This window comes from Phaseolus vulgaris, chromosome 1, assembly GCF_000499845.2.
Source record: "Phaseolus vulgaris cultivar G19833 chromosome 1, P. vulgaris v2.0, whole genome shotgun sequence".
In the NCBI taxonomy this organism is placed as follows: Eukaryota; Viridiplantae; Streptophyta; class Magnoliopsida; order Fabales; family Fabaceae; genus Phaseolus; species Phaseolus vulgaris.
This window is the reverse complement of record NC_023759.2, coordinates 23,359,003-23,378,340: the sequence shown is the minus strand read 5'-3', so window position 1 is coordinate 23,378,340 and position 19,338 is coordinate 23,359,003. Positions and strand designations below refer to the sequence as shown.

General features: G+C 45.5%; 3 protein-coding genes across 3 annotated transcripts; 2 read left to right on the top strand and 1 right to left on the bottom strand.

Moving 5' to 3' along the window:
• The first annotated feature begins 537 nt into the window (after positions 1 to 537).
• LOC137813797 (protein DETOXIFICATION 21-like) lies at positions 538 to 5,015 on the top strand. Its single transcript, XM_068616230.1, has 8 exons — positions 538 to 1,314; positions 1,400 to 1,938; positions 2,030 to 2,116; positions 2,219 to 2,275; positions 2,783 to 3,021; positions 3,094 to 3,212; positions 4,614 to 4,700; positions 4,779 to 5,015. The coding sequence occupies exons 1-8, from the start codon at positions 1,057 to 1,059 to the stop codon at positions 4,860 to 4,862; spliced, it is 1,470 nt and encodes a 489-aa protein (XP_068472331.1). The 5' UTR covers positions 538 to 1,056; the 3' UTR covers positions 4,863 to 5,015.
• Positions 5,016 to 10,005: 4,990 nt separating this feature from the next.
• LOC137815712 (uncharacterized) lies at positions 10,006 to 11,187 on the top strand. The gene has a single exon (XM_068618825.1). It carries the CDS (start codon positions 10,006 to 10,008, stop codon positions 11,185 to 11,187), a length of 1,182 nt encoding a protein of 393 aa, XP_068474926.1.
• A 1,962-nt stretch (positions 11,188 to 13,149) lies between these two features.
• Positions 13,150 to 18,501, bottom strand: LOC137815711 (uncharacterized). Its single transcript, XM_068618824.1, has one exon. It carries the CDS (start codon positions 18,499 to 18,501, stop codon positions 13,150 to 13,152), a length of 5,352 nt encoding a protein of 1,783 aa, XP_068474925.1.
• Positions 18,502 to 19,338: the final 837 nt, after the last annotated feature.

Sequence of the window (19,338 nt, the reverse complement as noted above, 5' to 3'; positions counted from 1 at the left end):
ATTTAATATCAACTCAAAGAACATAAAAATACAATAATGCAAGAGGATGAAGTTGATAACGTTGACACTAAAGGGAAATCAACAAACTCGTAAATCAAATGTGTAAAGGGGATCAAATAATTATGTAAAAAAAATTAGATTGAAAATAATAATAATAAACAAAATATTGGTGTATCTTGCTATTTGGTTTGTTCTGGGCAAGTTTTGAAAATTTAAACCGGAAATGGAACCAAACCACTCGTTTTTTGGGAAAAAAATCCAAAAGTTTTTTTTGGATGGATTCGGTTCTGAATATATACTTCTAAATTTATGTGTGTGTCTTTAAAAGTTTGAAATCAATTTTAGGTAAATAAAATTATAGAGACATTGGCTATATTCAAAGAAAACAAATTAAAAATACATTACTTCCTAAATATTTTTATTTTGATACAAACCATATAATAATTTCACAGAAAGTCCTTTTCTTCCCTCTAAAATAAGGCTATAAGTTACAGCTTTTACAAAATAAAAGAGTGGACTCAAGTAAAAAGACAAAATATACAAAGATGGGGAAGGTAAATTCATTGACAAAACAATGTAGAATCATGCAATGCAAGTTCATGTTTTGTTGTCCGCATGGAACAGTTCCACTGTGTCTTGGAAAAACGTCTTAATTAGGTCCCCCACACAATTTAAGAATAGGATGTTGATTCTTTGTTTGTCTTCTTCATAAATTTTTCCTATGAGGTCAAATTATTCGGATAAAAACTTTACTTTACAAATCATTGTAAAGTTGAATGGTACATAAATCCATTTTTTAAGACTAATTGATGCACACTAAATTGATTATATTTCAGTGAATTAGTCCTAAACACAATGTTTTTTAAATTAACCGATGCACTAATTTGCTACTAAATGACATTGATTTGTGTTGGAGATTTCAGATTCATTATAAATATAATCTAAAATTTAGTTGTTAATAATTTGTTGTGCTGCACTACTACCTATTGCTATTGCTATAAGTGGATGAGTTTTAAATGAATAGAACATTGGCAGCAGCATAGTAGATTGGTGGAGATGGGAGCAGAGGTAAATGAGAATCTTTTGCATGAGCGAAAGAAGAATTGTTTGGAAGAGGAAGAGTCAGTGGGGAAAAGGGTATGGGAAGAAAGCAAGAAGATGTGGGTGGTAGCAGGCCCTGCCATATTCACAAGGTTTTCAACTTTTGGGATTGTGGTGGTTAGTCAATCCTTCATTGGCCATATTGGCTCAACTGAACTAGCTGCATATGCCCTTGTTATGACTGTCCTAGTCAGGTTTGCAAATGGGTTATTGGTAAGTGTTTCTTTTCTCTTCACCTTCTTTCTGTGACTAGTCATCTTTCTAATAAAATCCAATGTTTTTAAATGGAAAACTGTAGATTGGCATGGCAAGTGCTTTGGAAACTCTTTGTGGTCAAGCATATGGGGCCAGAAAGTATGACATGCTTGGAGTGTATCTTCAAAGATCATGGATAGTGTTGTTCACAACCTCTATACTCCTTCTTCCGGTTTACATCTTCACCACCCCTTTGTTAGAGGCTCTAGGCCAAGACAAAACCATTGCTCGAGTTGCTGGAACCATTTCTCTCTGGTCAATTGGTATCATGTTTTCTGTCTCAGTGTCATTCACCTGCCAAATGTTCCTGCAATCACAGAGCAAGAACAAGATCATTGTCTACCTTGCAGCAGCTTCAATTTCACTCCATGTTTTCCTGTCATGGCTTTTAACTGTTCAGCTCAAGTTTGGGCTCAACGGTGCACTCACATCAACGCTTTTCGCATATTGGATTCCAAACTTGGGCCAGCTTGTGTTTATCATGACCAAGTGCCCTGACACATGGAAAGGTTTCTCATTCTTGGCCTTCAAAGATCTCTGGTCTGTTGTCAAGCTTTCCCTCTCTTCTGGTGCTATGTTATGGTAGGATTTTAACCAATTTTACCATGTATAACTTATCTATATGTTATCATAAAAGAAAGAGATTTAGCACTAACTATGGTTCCTTTTACAGTCTTGAGATCTGGTACAACACAGTTTTGATTCTTCTTACAGGCAACATGGAAAATGCAGAAGTGTCCATTGATGCTCTGGCCATATGGTAACTGTATTTGGTACTTAGATATAAGGGACATAACCCCCTGCTTCTTCATATTCTTCTGTTTATTTAATGATACCATCATTGTATTTTCACTTTTTGCAGCCTCAACATCAATGGATGGGAAATGATGATAGCTCTTGGTTTCTTTGCTGCTGCAGGGTACCTCTCTAAAATCTCATTTTTCCTTAAAATATGTCTCAAAATAAATTAAAAAAAGGGAGATTTTTGCTGTTTTGTGTAAATGCAAGCCATGCACTGTCTTTCCTTTATAAATAATTAAAGGGTCAATGAATGTAGGTAAAAAATATAAACTATAAATTAAAACTAAAAACTAATTATCAAGAACTACAATTTTAATCCATGAAAATATTTTAAATTTTTTTATTCTTTTAAAATTTGAAGTTACTGATCTTTAATATTTTAAAATAAATAAAATATATATATTATACAGATTCTAAATTTTTTAAAGATACTATAATAGGTTAACATTACATCACAATAATAAAATGGTGAATTAACTATTTCCTCCTACCTCTTAACAAATACGACGTAATATCAGAGATAAGAATTAGAAAAAAACAAAAATGAAAACACATTAATGTTACAAGTAATTGAGGAATATCTGAAAGACAGTGTAGTTAGGTTGAGAGAGATTATTTTTTGCAGTGTCCGGGTTGCAAATGAGCTTGGAAGAGGGAGTTCAAAGGCTGCAAAATTTTCCATTCTGATAACAGTTCTGACATCATTTGTGATTGGATTGGTGCTATTTTTGGTGTTTCTGTTTCTGAGGGAAAGACTTGCGTATATTTTCACTACAGACTCTGAGGTGGCTAAAGCAGTTGCTGATTTATCACCATTGCTCTCATTTTCCATCTTGTTGAACAGTGTCCAACCTGTGCTCTCTGGTATTCTATTCTTCCTATTATTATTACTTCTTATATGTAACTTCCTGAAGCTCAAGCAATGCATGGCCACAGGAGTTTCTGTGGGAGCTGGGTGGCAAAGCATTGTAGCATATGTAAACATTGCCTCTTATTATCTCATTGGTATTCCTGTTGGACTGCTGCTTAATAATCTTCTCCATTTGGATGTCAAGGTAACTCATTCATCTTATACTTTTCACAATCATTTCACACTTTTATATTGTATTATTGGGTTAATTAAGTTTTCACTAATTTTTAAATTTTCATATTTTTAATTAAGTTTTTGATCCAAAAAAATTATTTATTTGATTCAATGTTAAAAATATATTTTCATTTTTATAATTTCATTTCCGTTTAATCTTCAACTCATTAATAAATCTACGTCTCTCTTCTTCAGTTTCCTTTAATTTGTTGCTCAATCAATCTTACTCAAGTTGATGAAAGAAATAATACTAAAAATAATTATTAAATAAAAATTAATTAGAAACTAAAATAATTGATTACTATTTAACTAAATTAGAGACTATTTTATAAATTAAAAAAATTATTAATATCTAAAATAGTTTATATTATTTTTTAAAAATTTATAAAATAGTTTATAAATTGATATCTAATCATTAGTTAAATTTTTTTAATTACTTACTACTTTATATTCTAAATCAATCTCTATTAGTCTTTTAAAAATTAATTTAAAATTTAAAATTTAAAATGTCAGTAGTTAAAGTTTTGGTAGTTAATTTTAGACACCAATTTAAAAATTATTTTATAATTTTTTTTATTAATAATAGAAGCCATTTTAAATATAATTAAATTTTTGTATTTTTTTTTTTTTTCAATAATACTTTGTGATGACAAATGATTGTTATTACTTGAGGTGTTAGCCTAATTGAGATGTCAGTAACATAGTGATACATAACATAAAAACTTTTTATAAAAAAGAATATAATTAAATTTTTAATTTTTAAAATAATATTTAATTTAATCTAGTAACTAATTATTTTTTATCACTAATTTTAATTATTATTTAATGATTTTCTTTATACTGAGTTAAACTAATGAGTCAACTTTATGTTAGAAAGAGAACAAGTGAATTAACTGATGAGTCGACAAAAATTGAAGAATAAATTAATCGGTCAGTTAAAGACCAGAAGAAAAATTCACATCATCCGTTGATAACTAAAATAAAAGACATGTACTTACATGAAAATTAAAGAAATATTTTGAACACTAAATTAAAAATAATTAAATTTAGTGACGTAGTTAAAACTTAATTAAGTGTGTCGTATTTTTTTTTCTTTTTTGTTAAAGTCTTTCGTATTTATCTCAACACAGTTCTCATATTAATTAATGTTTTAAATACAATGTTAAAAAATTTAGTTAAATTTCCTCCTTAATAAATACTACTGTTTTAAAATACGTAGTGCATTTATAAAAAAAATTAATAAGAAAGAAAATAAAGTTATTCTAATAAATTTTATCTCTAGTAAAATGTTATCATCATGAACTAATTACTTTTCTTAATCTATATAGAATAAACTTTAAAAGTAGTCCATCTATTTGAATGTTGTTTGCAGGGTATTTGGATTGGAATGATGTTTGGAACATTTGTTCAGACTATTATGCTTATTACAATCACATTGAAAACGGATTGGGACAAGCAGGTATCCATTTTCTGTTGCTTATGACAGTTGATTTTCCATGTGTAGTGGAATTAAGCTTTTCGTATATGAATATTACAGGTAGAGCTAGCTCGAAATCGTGTTAACAAATGGACATTGGTGGAGAACGAAGAATCAAACACTATACCAAGCATATCTAGCTAAACTGTTATATTTCAGTGATGTAGAAAGGATTTGCAATGACGAATATTTTATATTTATAACGGTAATTATATAGCCGTATTTATTGTACACGTAGTCTTGCAATGACGACTATTTTATATTTATAACGGTAATTATATAGCCGTATTTATTGTACACGTAGTCTTAGATCGAAGAGATACAAATGCAACTATTTAATCGCATTTGTAAATGAAATTTATAAATGTGGCTATGGTAATAGCCGCATTTGTATGTGTCTGAATGATTTTATATAGGAACTTGTAATGCATTTACGAATCCTGCTATTACCATAACCATATTTATAAATCTCATTTACAAATGCGGCTGTGGTAAAGAACCGCATTTATAAATCTTGCGTTGGATTTATAAATGCGGCTATGGTAAATAGTCGCATTCGTAAATCGTTGTTTTTTTTTAAAGTGCAATCTGTTTAATGCTAATTCCCAGTTAAATTGATCTATTCAATTATAACCCAGTCAGAGAAATACATAAATTAAGAGAATCAAATTTTATATATTGGTCAGAATGTATTACAAACACTAATAACATATCTCTATCTATCTATCTAATTCCTACACTATTCATCAACTATCCTAGAGTTATAAAAATTTAGGAAACATGTGGACCAAGTATTTCTACATATGCTAAGGCTTCCGACGACATTGGTCACTCATCCGTGAAGTACTGCATTATAAAATAAGGTTCACATAAATTAGTTTTAAGATACATATATGTACCGTCCCGTATCCGGGCGTTGACAAAGTCAAGGTCAAAGTCAACGTCTGGGGTCAAAGTCAACATAAGGCGTCGCCTAGGTGAAGAGACGCCAAGTGCCTGCGTCGCCAAGAGGAGGCGTCGCCTAGTTAAGGCTTCGCCCAGTTAAGGCGTCGCCCAACCAGAGCGTCGCCAAGGTCAAATGTCACAAAGGCAAGGCGATCACAGTGTGGCTCCCCGATACCCATGGGTAGGAAAGACCATGGAGGGAGCGACGCCGTGGGAAGGCCTCAAATCCCGATAATCCGGGGTAGTAATAAAGAGAAGAGAAAGGTGGCTTCAAGGCCATAGTGATAGCGCCAGTGTAGGGCAGCCTGACTTGTGAAGTGCCCCTGCCGCCCCAGAGACGCCCTTGGGATAGATACAACTCAAGAGGAGGGTCACACCCAGGGTAGCCAGGTGCAGGGCACGAGAGGAAGGCAGATACGCTCTCAAAGTGAGTGACTAGATGTTTGGGGGCATGAGTTGGCACCCAAAAAGTCACCTCTAGCGCAGATGCACTCCCAGGTAAGAGGACTCACACGAAGAAATGCCCCCAGATGGGGTCACGGCGTTGTGAGGCCCTCTACGTGTACAACAACCAGGTCAGAATAGAAACGCCATTTTGTCAGGTACAAGGTAATTAAAGTTATTTAATACAGTTTCCGTTTCGAGTGTTTAAGGTACTATAAATGCTCCCAAGCGTTTTAAACGTCTTAAATGCGCTACGTTTTATAATTAAATGCGCTACGTTTTATAATTAAATGCGCTTTAAGACGCTTTGAATGCGAGAGTAGCTTAAATAGCGCTTTGAATGTTGGAAAGGAGGTTCGAACTTTTGGCAAATTTTCCAGAAACTCTCTAGTTGCTTGCTCGAGCCTTGAGGTTATGGACAAGGGACTGGGGAAAGATCTTTGCCAGAAGGAGAAAATATACACTAGACACAGTTTCCTTTTTACCACCTTCAGAGTGCCATACGCGGTGCTCCGATACGGAGGTGCATAGTTTTCGGTGTTTCTTGCTGGCTGACTTGAGCGTCGGAGTGCAAACGGCCGCTAGGGCGCCCTTTTGTCCTTCTTTGCAGGAATCCACAGGTAACCAGTGGGAAGGAGTCCCTAGCTGACGGTTGAGGTCGCGCACGAAGACGTCCCAGGTCAACCGGACGGAACAATATATGTTAAAGAATTATAAAAATAATTAACCATCATGTTATCTCATGCCAATCACTTTTAAGGCATAGTCTTACAATGGTAACCATCCATTGCATAATGTAATAGCCACACTTATAACTTACTGGTTGTTTATTACACTATAATTCAATAAAAAGTAAAAGTTAATATTGATAAACAATGAAAAGAGAAAGAAAAAAAATTACAAACCTTTAGTTTTATCCAGTCCAGATTTTGAAAATTTGAATTGGATCGACCTTTTAGGATGTTATATCCACGCCATGAACTGATTAATACAAAAAACCGTGTTAGTAGATGCTTAATTAGTAACATACAAAAGTTTATAGTGTACTTACCTATCAATGATATTCTTAAGAGTTGGGGATATCTTCTTGTGTAGGGAAAATAACCACACAACAGTCTTATCAACCATTGATAAGACAAGTAACTGCCAATGACCCCTATATCATCCATGAAAAGAGTTAGTAAATATTTAAAAACCATGAAATAGTAATAATTGATGACTTATAATTAAACTTACTCATTAATAAAAGGACATAAATAAATTTCTTTTCCCTCTTTTTCTAGGGTGTTAGTGATGCATAATCGGGTTCCATTTATCTTTGTTTCAATGAGATTAGTATATGCAGGATCTATGAATCCATGCACATTTTCCTTCCCCTCAGTGAGATAGACTCCATTAAAAAACCTACAAGTTATTAGTTAAAGCATAATTAATAATAATTTGACATAAAGTAAAATGAAATATAGGTAAAGATACTTACATCATAAAAAATTGAATTATATTTATATTGAGCTCCTAATCCCCAACTACAAATTCTAACAAATCTGCCATGTATATGTACAGTGTCAGTTCAGTGTTTATTAAAAAAATGTATCATCCCAAGGAACTTTCAAAGGTTCTCGACCAATCTGTCTAACAGCTACTGATCTTGCCGGTGACTTGTCTGTTGAAGGCCCCGCTACGTCTAACTCCGCCTTCCGTAAGTCAGTGAACAAGACCACCAAAGAGTCGTTTACTCTGAGTCTCTGTGAGAACCGTGCTCTCTGCGAATGCTCTCTCTTCTCTCTATGCGGAAACTAGATCTTTTATATAACCTGTAACAACGTACCCCTGTAACAACGTGGAATGCCTTTATATAACCTCCTGCGCTCCCACGTTGTCCATACACGAAGTAACTTAGCGTGTTTCTTTCGTTGGATGTCTCGTGCAACCTTTGCGTAGGTACTAGGTGCGACCGGGGCAAGCGCGCATACCAGGTACTACCTAACGCACGGGCGATCACCTCTGTCCTGCCTAGTGCACGTTACGGGCCGAGAGGGGTTCGATCACCGAACGACTGGCTTCCTTGGACCACTCTCATGCATGGTACCGTAGAACGCATAACCTCTCCGATCTCTGATCTCCTCCTGACCACCGATCTCCGCCTGATCACCCTCTTCAAGACACACCAGTTTCCTTGGCCCACCTGTCTCACTAAGAACGGCCCACGTGGCCATCAGTGGCTGACGTCATCCCAAACCGATGACTGACCGGATCACAAGCCCCCCAGTCTCGAGCTGCGTACTCGTTCTCAGCGAAGAGACTAAGTGTTCGTTCTCGGTGGCCACGTGGCAAGTGACGCCACGTCACGTGCTGCGTCACGTGTTGTGCTTTAAGTAACGTTACGCTTTCCTTCCCTTATCTTGCGACACGTGTGCGCATCAACGGTTAGCGTGAAGCGTCGCTTGCAGTTCCTTTATTCAAAAACTTACGTGCCTCTACTGTTCCATTATCTTCCCCAGCACGTTTCTCTGCAACCTCTCGAACCTTCTTCCGCGATTCATCTTCCTCGTTTTCCAGGCTCCCAGAAATCGTTCGCGATCACAAAAAGGTACTTCTTTTCTCCATCTATGGCGTATTTGGACATTTTCTACCGATTGCATTGCTCAGTAACTGTATTTATTCATGCATCATTAGTCACTTTTCCCTCTTCTGCGCTGTATCAAGGCCTCTTCTGACTTTTCTACGTTCCGCTTCTTCTTCCTCTTCATCGCTGTCATTTCTTTACCCCTTCAAACCATAGCATTTGCTCCCTTCGTCCTTTTCTAGTTTTTATTGTTTCCTCACCTTTTCCCTTCTCCATTGTAGTTACAAACAATGGCTCGCACCAAAACTACCGCGCGCCTTGCCTCGCCTTCTGGTGCACAGCCTTCCGCCAGTGCGCCTTCATCGCCCTCAACGAGCACTACCCCCTCGGCGGGTACACAACCCAGGGCGACGCTCGCTCCACAAGACTACGCGCAAGCGTACAAGTGGGCTCCCCTCCACCTACTCGCTGAAACGTCCAGCCAGCTCCCAGCCGATCACCTCGCCACCCTGCTGAAAGGTGCTGAGGATGAGCCTTCATGCGCCATCGACAGGGAGGACGATCAAAATCTGGGTGTGCGCATCCCCCCCCAAAGCATGCCCATTTGCGTAGATGACAGGGCCACCAACGGGGTGCCCTTTACATTCATCTACTCGGCTATCTTCAAGAGGCTGCGCCTCCGCCTACCCTTCACCTTCTTCGTGAAGGAGCTCCTTACTGAGCTAAACGTTGCCCCTTGCCAACTTCATCCGAACGCTTGGGCCTTCATCCGGGCGTTCGAGATCTTATGAAACCACTTTAGGCACCCTCCATCAACCGACGTCTTCCTCTACTTCTCCGAGGCCAAGAACCCGGGTGATAGGTCGTGGGTCAGCCTAAACTGTGTGACAGGGAGGATGATCTTGGGCCTGTATCAGCAGTCTTTCAAGGATTGGAAAGGCAGATTCTACATGATCACTTCCAATAGACACAACCCTTCCCTTCTCGAGGGCTTTCCCCTCTACTGGGTTCCTAAAGTGGAATTTAGGAAACCCCGAGGCTTGGAAACCATGGCCCCATACGAGCGCGAGCTGTGTGGCCTTCTCTCTGGCTTGGGCGCCAAGTTTGGCTCTTCCACCATTATCAAGCACGGATTCGACGCCGAGAAGCTCGAAAGATACATCGATTTGTTCCCTCATTTCTCTTCTACCTGCCACTACCTAGGGTTTCCGATTCGCTTCTTTCCCCACATGCCCCTCATGCATATACTTGCTAACTACCTTTCTATGTTTGAACTGCTTGCTTTCTTGAGCCTTGGTATGGTAACCTTTGCTATGTTGAATTGATGCAGATATGACTTCTGACAAGGAAAGGCGGCAAAGGCTGCTCGCTCTAGCCAGGAGCCGTCGGGCTGCTGAGGAGCCCTCTGAGGCGGAGGCGATCGCCGAACCCATTCGCGCCTCTCCCATCTCGGTCGCGCTTGCTGAAGGGCGTGAGACCAGGGGTGACAAGAAAAGGAAACGATTGGCGAAGGCCCCCACCATCGTCATAACCATTGAGGAGGAGAGCTCTGGGTCCCCTTTGGTCCAAAGAAAAAGGAGGGGAACCGAGGGCCCCGAGGGTGATTCCGACCTGCTTCCTCGAGCCCATGCCTCCCCCGAACGCCCTCCATCACCAGCCCCCCTTTCCTCCCCACCCCCAGCAAAGTCACCCCCTTCGACTCAAGCAGCTGGGAGTGGGATCGCGCGCTCGGAGGGAACCCCTCATCCCCTGCCATCGCCGCGCCCCCAAGACTCTGCCACCGCATCTGAGGGTGGTGGTGAGAGTTCCTTCCAGGCGACGGGCCCCAGCTCCGAGGGACTCCCCAAGGTTCTCCGCCTGACCAAGCAGCTGCTACAAAATCAAGAGCTGGTCAAGTGGAGTTCCAGCGAGGTGGACCTCCATTTGGCCCGTCAGATGGTGCTCTCCTTGGAATTTTCCACGCAACATCGCCGCCTCGAAAAGCTAGAGGGTAAGGTGAAGGAGCTGCTTAGCCAACAGGAGTCGTTGCGAAGTGACTATGAGGCCTTGCAAGATACCAACGACATGCTGAAGGACATACTGGAGGAATCCAGGATGGCTCGCGTCCAACAAGTCCAGGAGACCATCAAGACTGAGATGCTGATGGGGGATGCCGTTGCCGCCCTCGACTTCCAGCTGCTGGAGACTACGGGTAAGGCCATCCAGCTCGAGGCTGAAACCGCCTACATGCGTCAACAGAATGCAAACTTGACGGAGGCCTTCGCCGCGAGCGACCGGAAGCTCAAAGAAGCCGAGTCGACCATTGCCACCCTGACCACCGAGAAGGTTGCGCTCGAGACCGATAAAGCTGGGTTCGAGGCCGAGAAGACCAAACTATGGGAAGAGTCGGCCGACACCTTCGCTGAGGGTTTCGACTTCGCTCTTGAGCAACTCAAGTGCGCTTTCCCCGAGGTCGACCGCTCCCAGCTGTCCATTGAATTCGAGGTGGTGGATGGCAAGGTCGTCCGTCCCTGATTGCCCTTGATGTGGCTTTTCTTTATTTTGCCCATAAACATTTGCCTTGTGAAAACTCAAACTGTAGATTATTAAATTCTTCTCTTTTGCTATTGCTTGTTTGGTTGTGTACCTTTGATCCTGCCGACATCTCGAGCGTGGAGGAATCGCTTCGCAGCTCTCTCTGCCCCGTCTACCGACTGTGTTATCTGCAAAATCACCCTCAGAACCTTCTCTAGGATCTCCAAACGCGACCTGCAAAACACACAGACGGCGCCTCTAGCGGCCGTTTGCATTCCGACGATCAAGTTAGATCACAGAACCACCAATGAGAAAAACTAGTAGTGTGTGTGTGAAAACTCTTGCTCTCTTTTTTTCTATCCCCCCTCTGAATCTCACCCTGATTCTCTTTTATGCCTCTCCCTGTATCTGGGCCTAACAGAATTCTGTTATGCCCCTCTGGCATGTGCCAGAACCCTGTTATGCTTTTCTGCGACAACGTACCTCCAAAATCAGTAGAGTGTGAGTGTCTGTGCGTCTCTGCGCTTGGCTGCGCTTGTCTGTACCCTTAGCGGTACGGAGTGCACCTTTATCTGGACCGCGCCCTTCTCAGATGATGACACGTAGAGGCATGCAACTCACATCTAACCATACACGTGTCACTACTTGAAGGGCTCTAGCGCTTCTCTTTGTGCACCTAAGTTATTCCCTTGCGGAGTAACTTAGCATATTTCTTCCATCTGGGTAAATCGCATACTCTCAAGAGAACGCCAGGTGTGGCTGGTCTAGGCACACTCACCAAACGTTGCTCTCTGCGTAAACGGCTTACCCTTCACGGTGTCACGCACGTAATGGGTTGAGGGAATCACCAATCACTGACCGGTTTACTAGCTCCCTCAGGCCACTCTCGTGCACGATTCCCTGAGGTGTGCTCATGCGAGGTCCATGCGTAACGCTCTCGCTGGGAACCTCAGTCCCAGTTTAACTGCGTGTAACACGAGACCCCGATGACCATGCACCCGATGACTAATCAGTGCTCTATTGCTTCTTGCGTTCTGCCCCCAGGCGTTCATCTGGGAACTGATCTGTCGGTGGTCACTTGGTTACTGACAACCGATCACGTTCACCCTGATCTATCTGTCACCTGGTCCACGTGTCACCCTGCGAGTGGTCCACGTGGTTATCTTCTGCTGACGTCATCGACTACCGATGACCGACCGAATCAACCTTCTTGCCTTTATCTCTTGCTACGTGCGATTAACTATTAACCTACACGAGCTTGATGCCAAACCTTAACCGTATTTGAACTTCTTTTATCTCTAACTTTGATCACAACGAGCAACCCTTGACAACTGATCCGGCGTAAGAACTTGATGACCGATCGGGTTTAAACCACTGCTACCACCTTCTCATCGGTCATCGCGGTTCTACCTTATATCTTTCTTCATTGCTTTGTCGCTCCAGCGCTAAGTGCATAAAGGACTTCCACACCGATCGGTCTAGGACGATGCCTTGTTTTGGGAGGAAGAGTGTTTCTCGACAACCTCTCTTACCTGCCCCAAGGCCACCGTTCCTCAGAGCTTCAGGTGGCACTACAATCTTCTCACTCCTTGGGTGAGAAGGTATTTGACTAAGAGTCCTACCGAGCCAATATTGACGCTATGCCACTTGGGTAAAGGCGTTTCTCGAATCCTTCCTTTCCCTTCTTTGGGCTTACTAGCGCCCCTGGCTTTTCGAACTTAACTGCCTGCCCTCACGCCTAGGGTGAAGAGGATTTAGACCGGTTGCCTTCACTCGCGCCTGGGGCGAGGGAGGCCTAACCGGTCACCTGCACTCGCGCCTGGGGCGAGGAGGATTTTAAACTCAAAACTTTGCAAACTTTATACTGATAACCTCTTTTTATTTCCGGGAAAAAGGGCTTACCCTTAACTTGTTCACATTGTTCACCCTGGCGCGAAAACGCGGCTTCACTACACATTTTAACTAAAATAGAGTTTTAAGTGCGTGGCGTTCCACGTCCTGAGGATCGCCCCTCCATCCAAGGTCTCCAGCCAATAAGCGTCGTTCTCCAATGCCTCCACTATTCTGAACGGGCCGGTCCACTTGGGGAGACAGCTTATTCTCTATCTCGTGCTGATGCGCTTTCCTCATCACCAGATCTCCCTCCTGGAATCGCCTCTGCCTCACCTTGGAGTTGTGCCTTCGCTCCACCCTTCTCTTTATAGCTTCAGCGTTGATCCCGGCTTCTTCTTGTATCTCGTCCAAAAGGTCTAGATTCACCTTTCTTTCCTCGTTGGACTTCTCTGCCACGAAATTCAGAAATCTTGGTGAATTTTCCTGTATCTCCACAGGGATCATAGCGTCTGACCCATAAACCAAACTGAAAGGTGTCTCATGGGTGCTATATTGCGGAGTGGTGTGATAGGCCCATACGATCCTGGGAACTTCTTCCGCCCACGTTCCTTTGGCCTTTTCTATTCTTCTCTTTAGCCCTCTGAGCAGCACTCGGTTGGCCGATTCTACCTGACCGTTCGTTTGAGGGTGCTCTACCGAGGCGAACACCTGCTGTATCCCCACCTCCTCGCATAGGTTCCTCAGCTGATGGCTCGTAAACTGGGTGCCATTGTCGGAGACTAGACGCTTGGGCACTCCGAAACGGCACAGAACGTTTTTCCATACAAACTGTTGAACCTTGTGAGCGGTGATCTGTGCGATCGGCTCTGCCTCCACCCACTTCGTGAAATACTCGATGGCGACGATTAAGAACTTCATCTGCCTGATCGCCAGGGGGAAAGGTCCTAAGATGTCGATTCCCCACGTGTGGAATGGCCAGGGGTTGTGAATCGACCTTAGTTCTTCGGGGGACGCCTTGTGCCAATCTGCATGTTGCTGGCATTGCTTGCACCGCTGAGCGTAACCCACACAATCTTCCCTCAGCGTTGGCCAGTAGTACCCTGCACGGAGAACTCTACCCGCTAGGGCGCGACCGCCGACGTGGCTCCCGCATATTCCCTCGTGGAGCTCTGACATAAGCCTCGTGCACTGCTCTCCGTGCACGCATACTAAAACTGGATGGGTGAATCCGAACCTGAAGAGGTCGCCATCGATGAGGGTGAACTTGCTCGAGCTCTTCTTTATTCTCTTTGCCTCTGCCGGCTCCAGCGGAAGCACCCCATCTGCCAGATACCGCTGGTATGGCATTATCCACGTGTCAGCCCTTCCAGCGGCGTCAATCTCCATCACCTCGTTGGATCCCGTCGGTCGCGCTCTCACTCTCGGTGCTCTCAAGGTTTCTTGGGTGAGAGACCGATGACCGACCGCGGCACGCTCGCGAGAAACGCACACCTGCAGCACTTGGTTGTCTGTAACGAACGCACGAGGTACCTTCAGCGTCTCCTGGATGACGGTCCTCTGCCTTCCCCCCTTGCCCGAGCTGGCTAGCTTGGTGAGCAAGTCGGCTCTGGCATTTTGTTCCCTTGGTACGTGGATCAATTCAAACGTTGTAAAGGATACCTTCAAGGTGCGCACATACTCGAGGTATGCAGCCATCTGCGGGTCTTTGGCCTGGAATTCCCCGGTTACCTGCCCAGTGACCAACAGGGAATCGGTTTTGGCCGTTAACCTTCTTGCTCCCATCTCCTTTGCCAGCAACATTCCGGCGATTAGGGCCTCGTACTCCGCCTGGTTGTTGCTGGCTTTAAAGGCGAAACGCAGGGACTGCTCGATCAGTACCCCGTTCGGGCCTTCTAGGATGACCCCCGCGCCACTCCCCTGTTGGTTTGAGGATCCGTCCACCGATAAGACCCATCGGAAGACCAAGCCCTCTGGCGGTGCGTCACCCGATGACAACTCAACGACGAAATCAGCGAACACCTGCCCCTTGATCGGTCCTCGGGGTTCGTATCTGATATCGAACTCAGATAATTCTACGGCCCACTTTACCATTCTTCCGGCTACATCCGGCTTTTTCAGCACCTTTTGGATGGGAAGATCAGTCATCACTACAACCGTGAAGCTGTGAAAGTAGTGACGCAGCCTTCTTGCCGAGAACACCACCGCCAAAGCTGCTTTCTCCAGAGCCTGATATCTTACTTCAGGGCCCTGCAGCACCTTGCTCACAAAATAGATAGGTCTCTGGACCTGCTCCTGCTCTTGGACCAGAACCGAACTGACCGCCCTCTCTGTTACAGCAAAGTATAAACGAAGAGGGGCGCCTGTCTGTGGCTTGCATAGCACCGGCGGGCTTGCCAAATATTCTTTAAGCTTAACAAATGCCTCCTCACATTCTTCGGTCCAAACGAACCTGCTGTTCCGCTTGAGACATTGGAAGTAAGGATGGCCCTTCTCCCCTCCAGCGGACATGAATCGCGACAAAGCCGCCAGCCGACCGGTGAGTTGCTGCACCTCCTTCACCGACGCTGGGCTCCTCATTGCCATGATCGCCGCGCATTTCTCGGGATTTGCCTCAATCCCTCGCTCTGTTAAGAGGAAACCTAGAAACTTCCCCGCTTCCACACCAAAGATACATTTCTCTAGGTTGAGCTTCAACCCGTACTTGGCGATCATTGTGAAAAGTTCCTCCAGATCAGCGACATGCTCCTCCTTCCCTCGCGAGGTGACCACCATGTCATCGACGTACGCCTGTACGTTCCTTCCCAGCATCGGCGAGAGTACTCTATCCATCAGCCTCTGATAGGTGGCTCCCGCATTCTTCAAACCGAACGGCATTACCTTATAACAGTAGCAAGACCGCTCGGTCATGAACGCGGTCTTGCACTCGTCCGACGGGTGCATCCTGATCTGGTTGTAACTCGAAAAAGCGTCCAAGAAACTCATCAGCTGGCATCCTGATGCACTATCCACTAGGGCGTCAATGCTAGGCAGGGGATAGGAGTCCTTGGGGCATGCTTTGTTGAGGTCGGTGAAATCCACGCACATCCTCCATTTGCCGCTTGACTTCTTCACCAGCACCACATTGGCCAGCCACTCTGGGTACTGGATTTCCCTGATATGCCCCGCGGCCAAGAGTTTGTGGGTTTCCTCATGGATCACCTGCCTCTTCTCCTCATTGTACTTCCTCCTCCTTTGGCGCACCGGTCGGACCTGGGGATCCATTGCGAGGCGATGGCAGAGGAAGTCCGGGTCAATGCCCGGCATGTCCGAGGCCGTCCACGCAAATACGCCCATGTTTTTCTCAATTACCCTGACGATCTGTCGTCGTGTGTCCTCGTCGAGCTGTCCTCCCAGCTTGAACCCTCTTCCCCCGATCACCGCCTCCACCCACCCCTCAGTCGGGTGGGGTCTTCTCTCCCTGGCGATGACCGCCCTCGCTATCCCAGACTCGCGAGGCGCGATCCCTCTCGCCCCCTCAGCTTCTCCCTGGGCACTTCCCGTGCCCCCAAGCATCGCCTCTTCCATTTCCACGTCGCTGTGCGTGCCTCTTACCAACGTCGCGACCTCCGCTCTTCCCTCGTCCGACCTTGGTGGCGGCGTTGTGGTAACATGGCACACGCTTCTCTGCTGCTTGAGACTGTTTTCATAGCAGCGGCGGGCTTCCTTTTGGTTCGATTTAATGGTAACCACTACCCCCTCCATCGAAGGCATCTTTACCTTCATGTGCCTTGTCGATGGTACGGCTCCTAACCTGCTGAGCGTCGGTCTTCCCAACAGTATGTTGTAAGCAGACGGAGCATTGACCACCAAGTACTTAATTTTCTCAGTGCGGGTTGTGGCACCATCTGTGAATGTGGTCCTCAGCTCCACATAGCCCCGCACCTCTACCTGGTCCCTTGCGAAACCATACAAACACCCCGGGTATGGCTTCAGATGATCAGGGGACAGCTGTAGTTTGCTGAATGTCGGCCAGAACATCACGTCTGCCGAGCTTCCCTGATCCACAAGGACCCTGTGCACCTTCCTTCCTGCCGTGACAAGGGAGATAACTATCGGGTCGTTGTCGTGAGGCACAACGTCCCGGAGATCAGCTTTGGTGAAGACAATGTCGACGTCGGGGGAGTGATCCTCCTCCGCCGAGTCGACTGCCAACACCGATCGCGCGTACTTCTTTCTCTGAGAGGCTGTACATCCTCCCCCAGAGAATCCTCCCGCGATCGTGTGCACCTCCCCGTGCACCGGTACCTCGTGCTGAGGATCCCCTGCTGGGGCCCCCGATACCTGATCGCCTTGCGGCTCTCGCAAGTAATCACTCAGGAAACCGTTTTTTACCAACTCCGCGAGTTGGTGTCCCAACGCCAAGCACGCGCGGAGTGGGTGGCCATAGGCCTGATGGAACTCACACCATACGTCTTTCTTTCGCCCCAACACCCTGTTGATTTTCTCCGGCGCTCGCAGCCTTGCTGCTATGGTTGGAACGGCGATCAGTTCCGCCAGCTCCACCACAAAATCAAACCTGGGGGGTGCTTTACTTTCCCTCGTGCACCCCCCATTCTGATCCCTTCGCGGCTCGTAAGGGCGAGGTTTTCCCTGAGCCCTCTTCCCCTCTTTGGCCTCGTGCACCCTCATCAGCTGCTGAGTCCTGCTTGGTCCTGCGCGCAACTTGTTAGGGATCGCGCTTTCCCTTTTCTCAGAAACCACTGTTTCTGCGGTGATGTGCGCCACGACACGACGCCTAATCTCCGCGAACGTGCTAGGGTGGTGCCTGATCAAAGACTCACTAAAAGGGCCTGCAAGAACCCCTTTTTTGAACGCGTGCACCAACATATCTTCATCCTTGCTGGGCAGCCTCACCACCTGCGCCCCAAAACGGCTAAGGTAATCCCGGAGGGACTCGCCTTGGTTCTGGCGCACATCGAAGAGATCGTACGACACCACTGGGGGTGCCCTGTTCACGATATACTGCTCCCTGAACAACTTTGAGAATTGTTGAAACGACGTGATGTGGCCGTCTGGCAGGCTTACGAACCATTCTAGCGCAATCCCGCTCAGGGTACTCATGAATAACTTGCAGTATACGGCATCCGAGCCTCCAGAAAGCATTATCTGGGTGTGGAAAGCCGTTAGGTGCGCTTTTGGATCCTCTACCCCTGTGAACGAGGCCTTCACCCCCACTAAGCCTGGTGGTACGACTGCGCCCATTATTTCAGATGAGAATGGCATGGGGAAGGTCCTGGGAGGGGATGGTGGTGGCGCCACTCCTTCCTCCGCCACCCTCTCTTTATGCGCCTGTAAAGACTGGCGCAGCTCTTCGTTAACCCGGTTCAAATCTTCGATCCTGCCCTGCGATGCAGCCAAGTTCGCTTGCATCCTTTCTTGCGCCATTCTTGACGCCGCCACATTGTCTTGCAGCGCGCGCATTATCTCCAAGACTTGCGCCATCGTTACGGCTCCTTCTTCGACGGATGGCGCGAGTGTAGTTTGCCTTGTCTTCCTCATTCTTGCAGCAAAGAATCTTAAGAACACACGAAATCTGGCAGCACAGTGGATGGGATCACAATTTCACACGGGCCCCACGGTGGGCGCCAAATGATCTTGCCGGTGACTTGTCTGTTGAAGGCCCCGCTACGTCTAACTCCGCCTTCCGTAAGTCAGTGAACAAGACCACCAAAGAGTCGTTTACTCTGAGTCTCTGTGAGAACCGTGCTCTCTGCGAATGCTCTCTCTTCTCTCTGTGCGGAAACTAGATCTTTTTCAGTATCCAAAACGTACCCCTGTAACAACGTGGAATGCCTTTATATAACCTCCTACGCTCCCACGTTGTCCATACACGAAATAACTTAGCGTGTTTCTTTCGTTGGATGTCTCGTGCAACCTTTGCGTAGGTACCAGGTGTGACCGGGGCAAGCGCGCATACCAGGTACTACCTAACGCACGGGCGATCACCTCTGTCCTGCCCCGTGCATGTTACGAGCTGAGAGGGGTTCGATCACCGACCGACTGGCTTCCTTGGACCACTCTCATGCATGGTACCGTAGAACGCATAACCTCTCCGATCTCTGATCTCCTCCTGACCACCGATCTCCGCCTGATCACCCTCTTCAAGACACACCAGCTTCCTTAGCCCACCTGTCTCACTAAGAACGGCCCACGTGGCCATCAGTGGCTGACGCCATCCCAAATCGATGACCGACCGGATCAGCTACAACTAAAGAAGCTATAGGATTGTTAACCGGAACCTCATGCTTCTTTTTCGAACTTGGTTTCCAACGAGGTTTC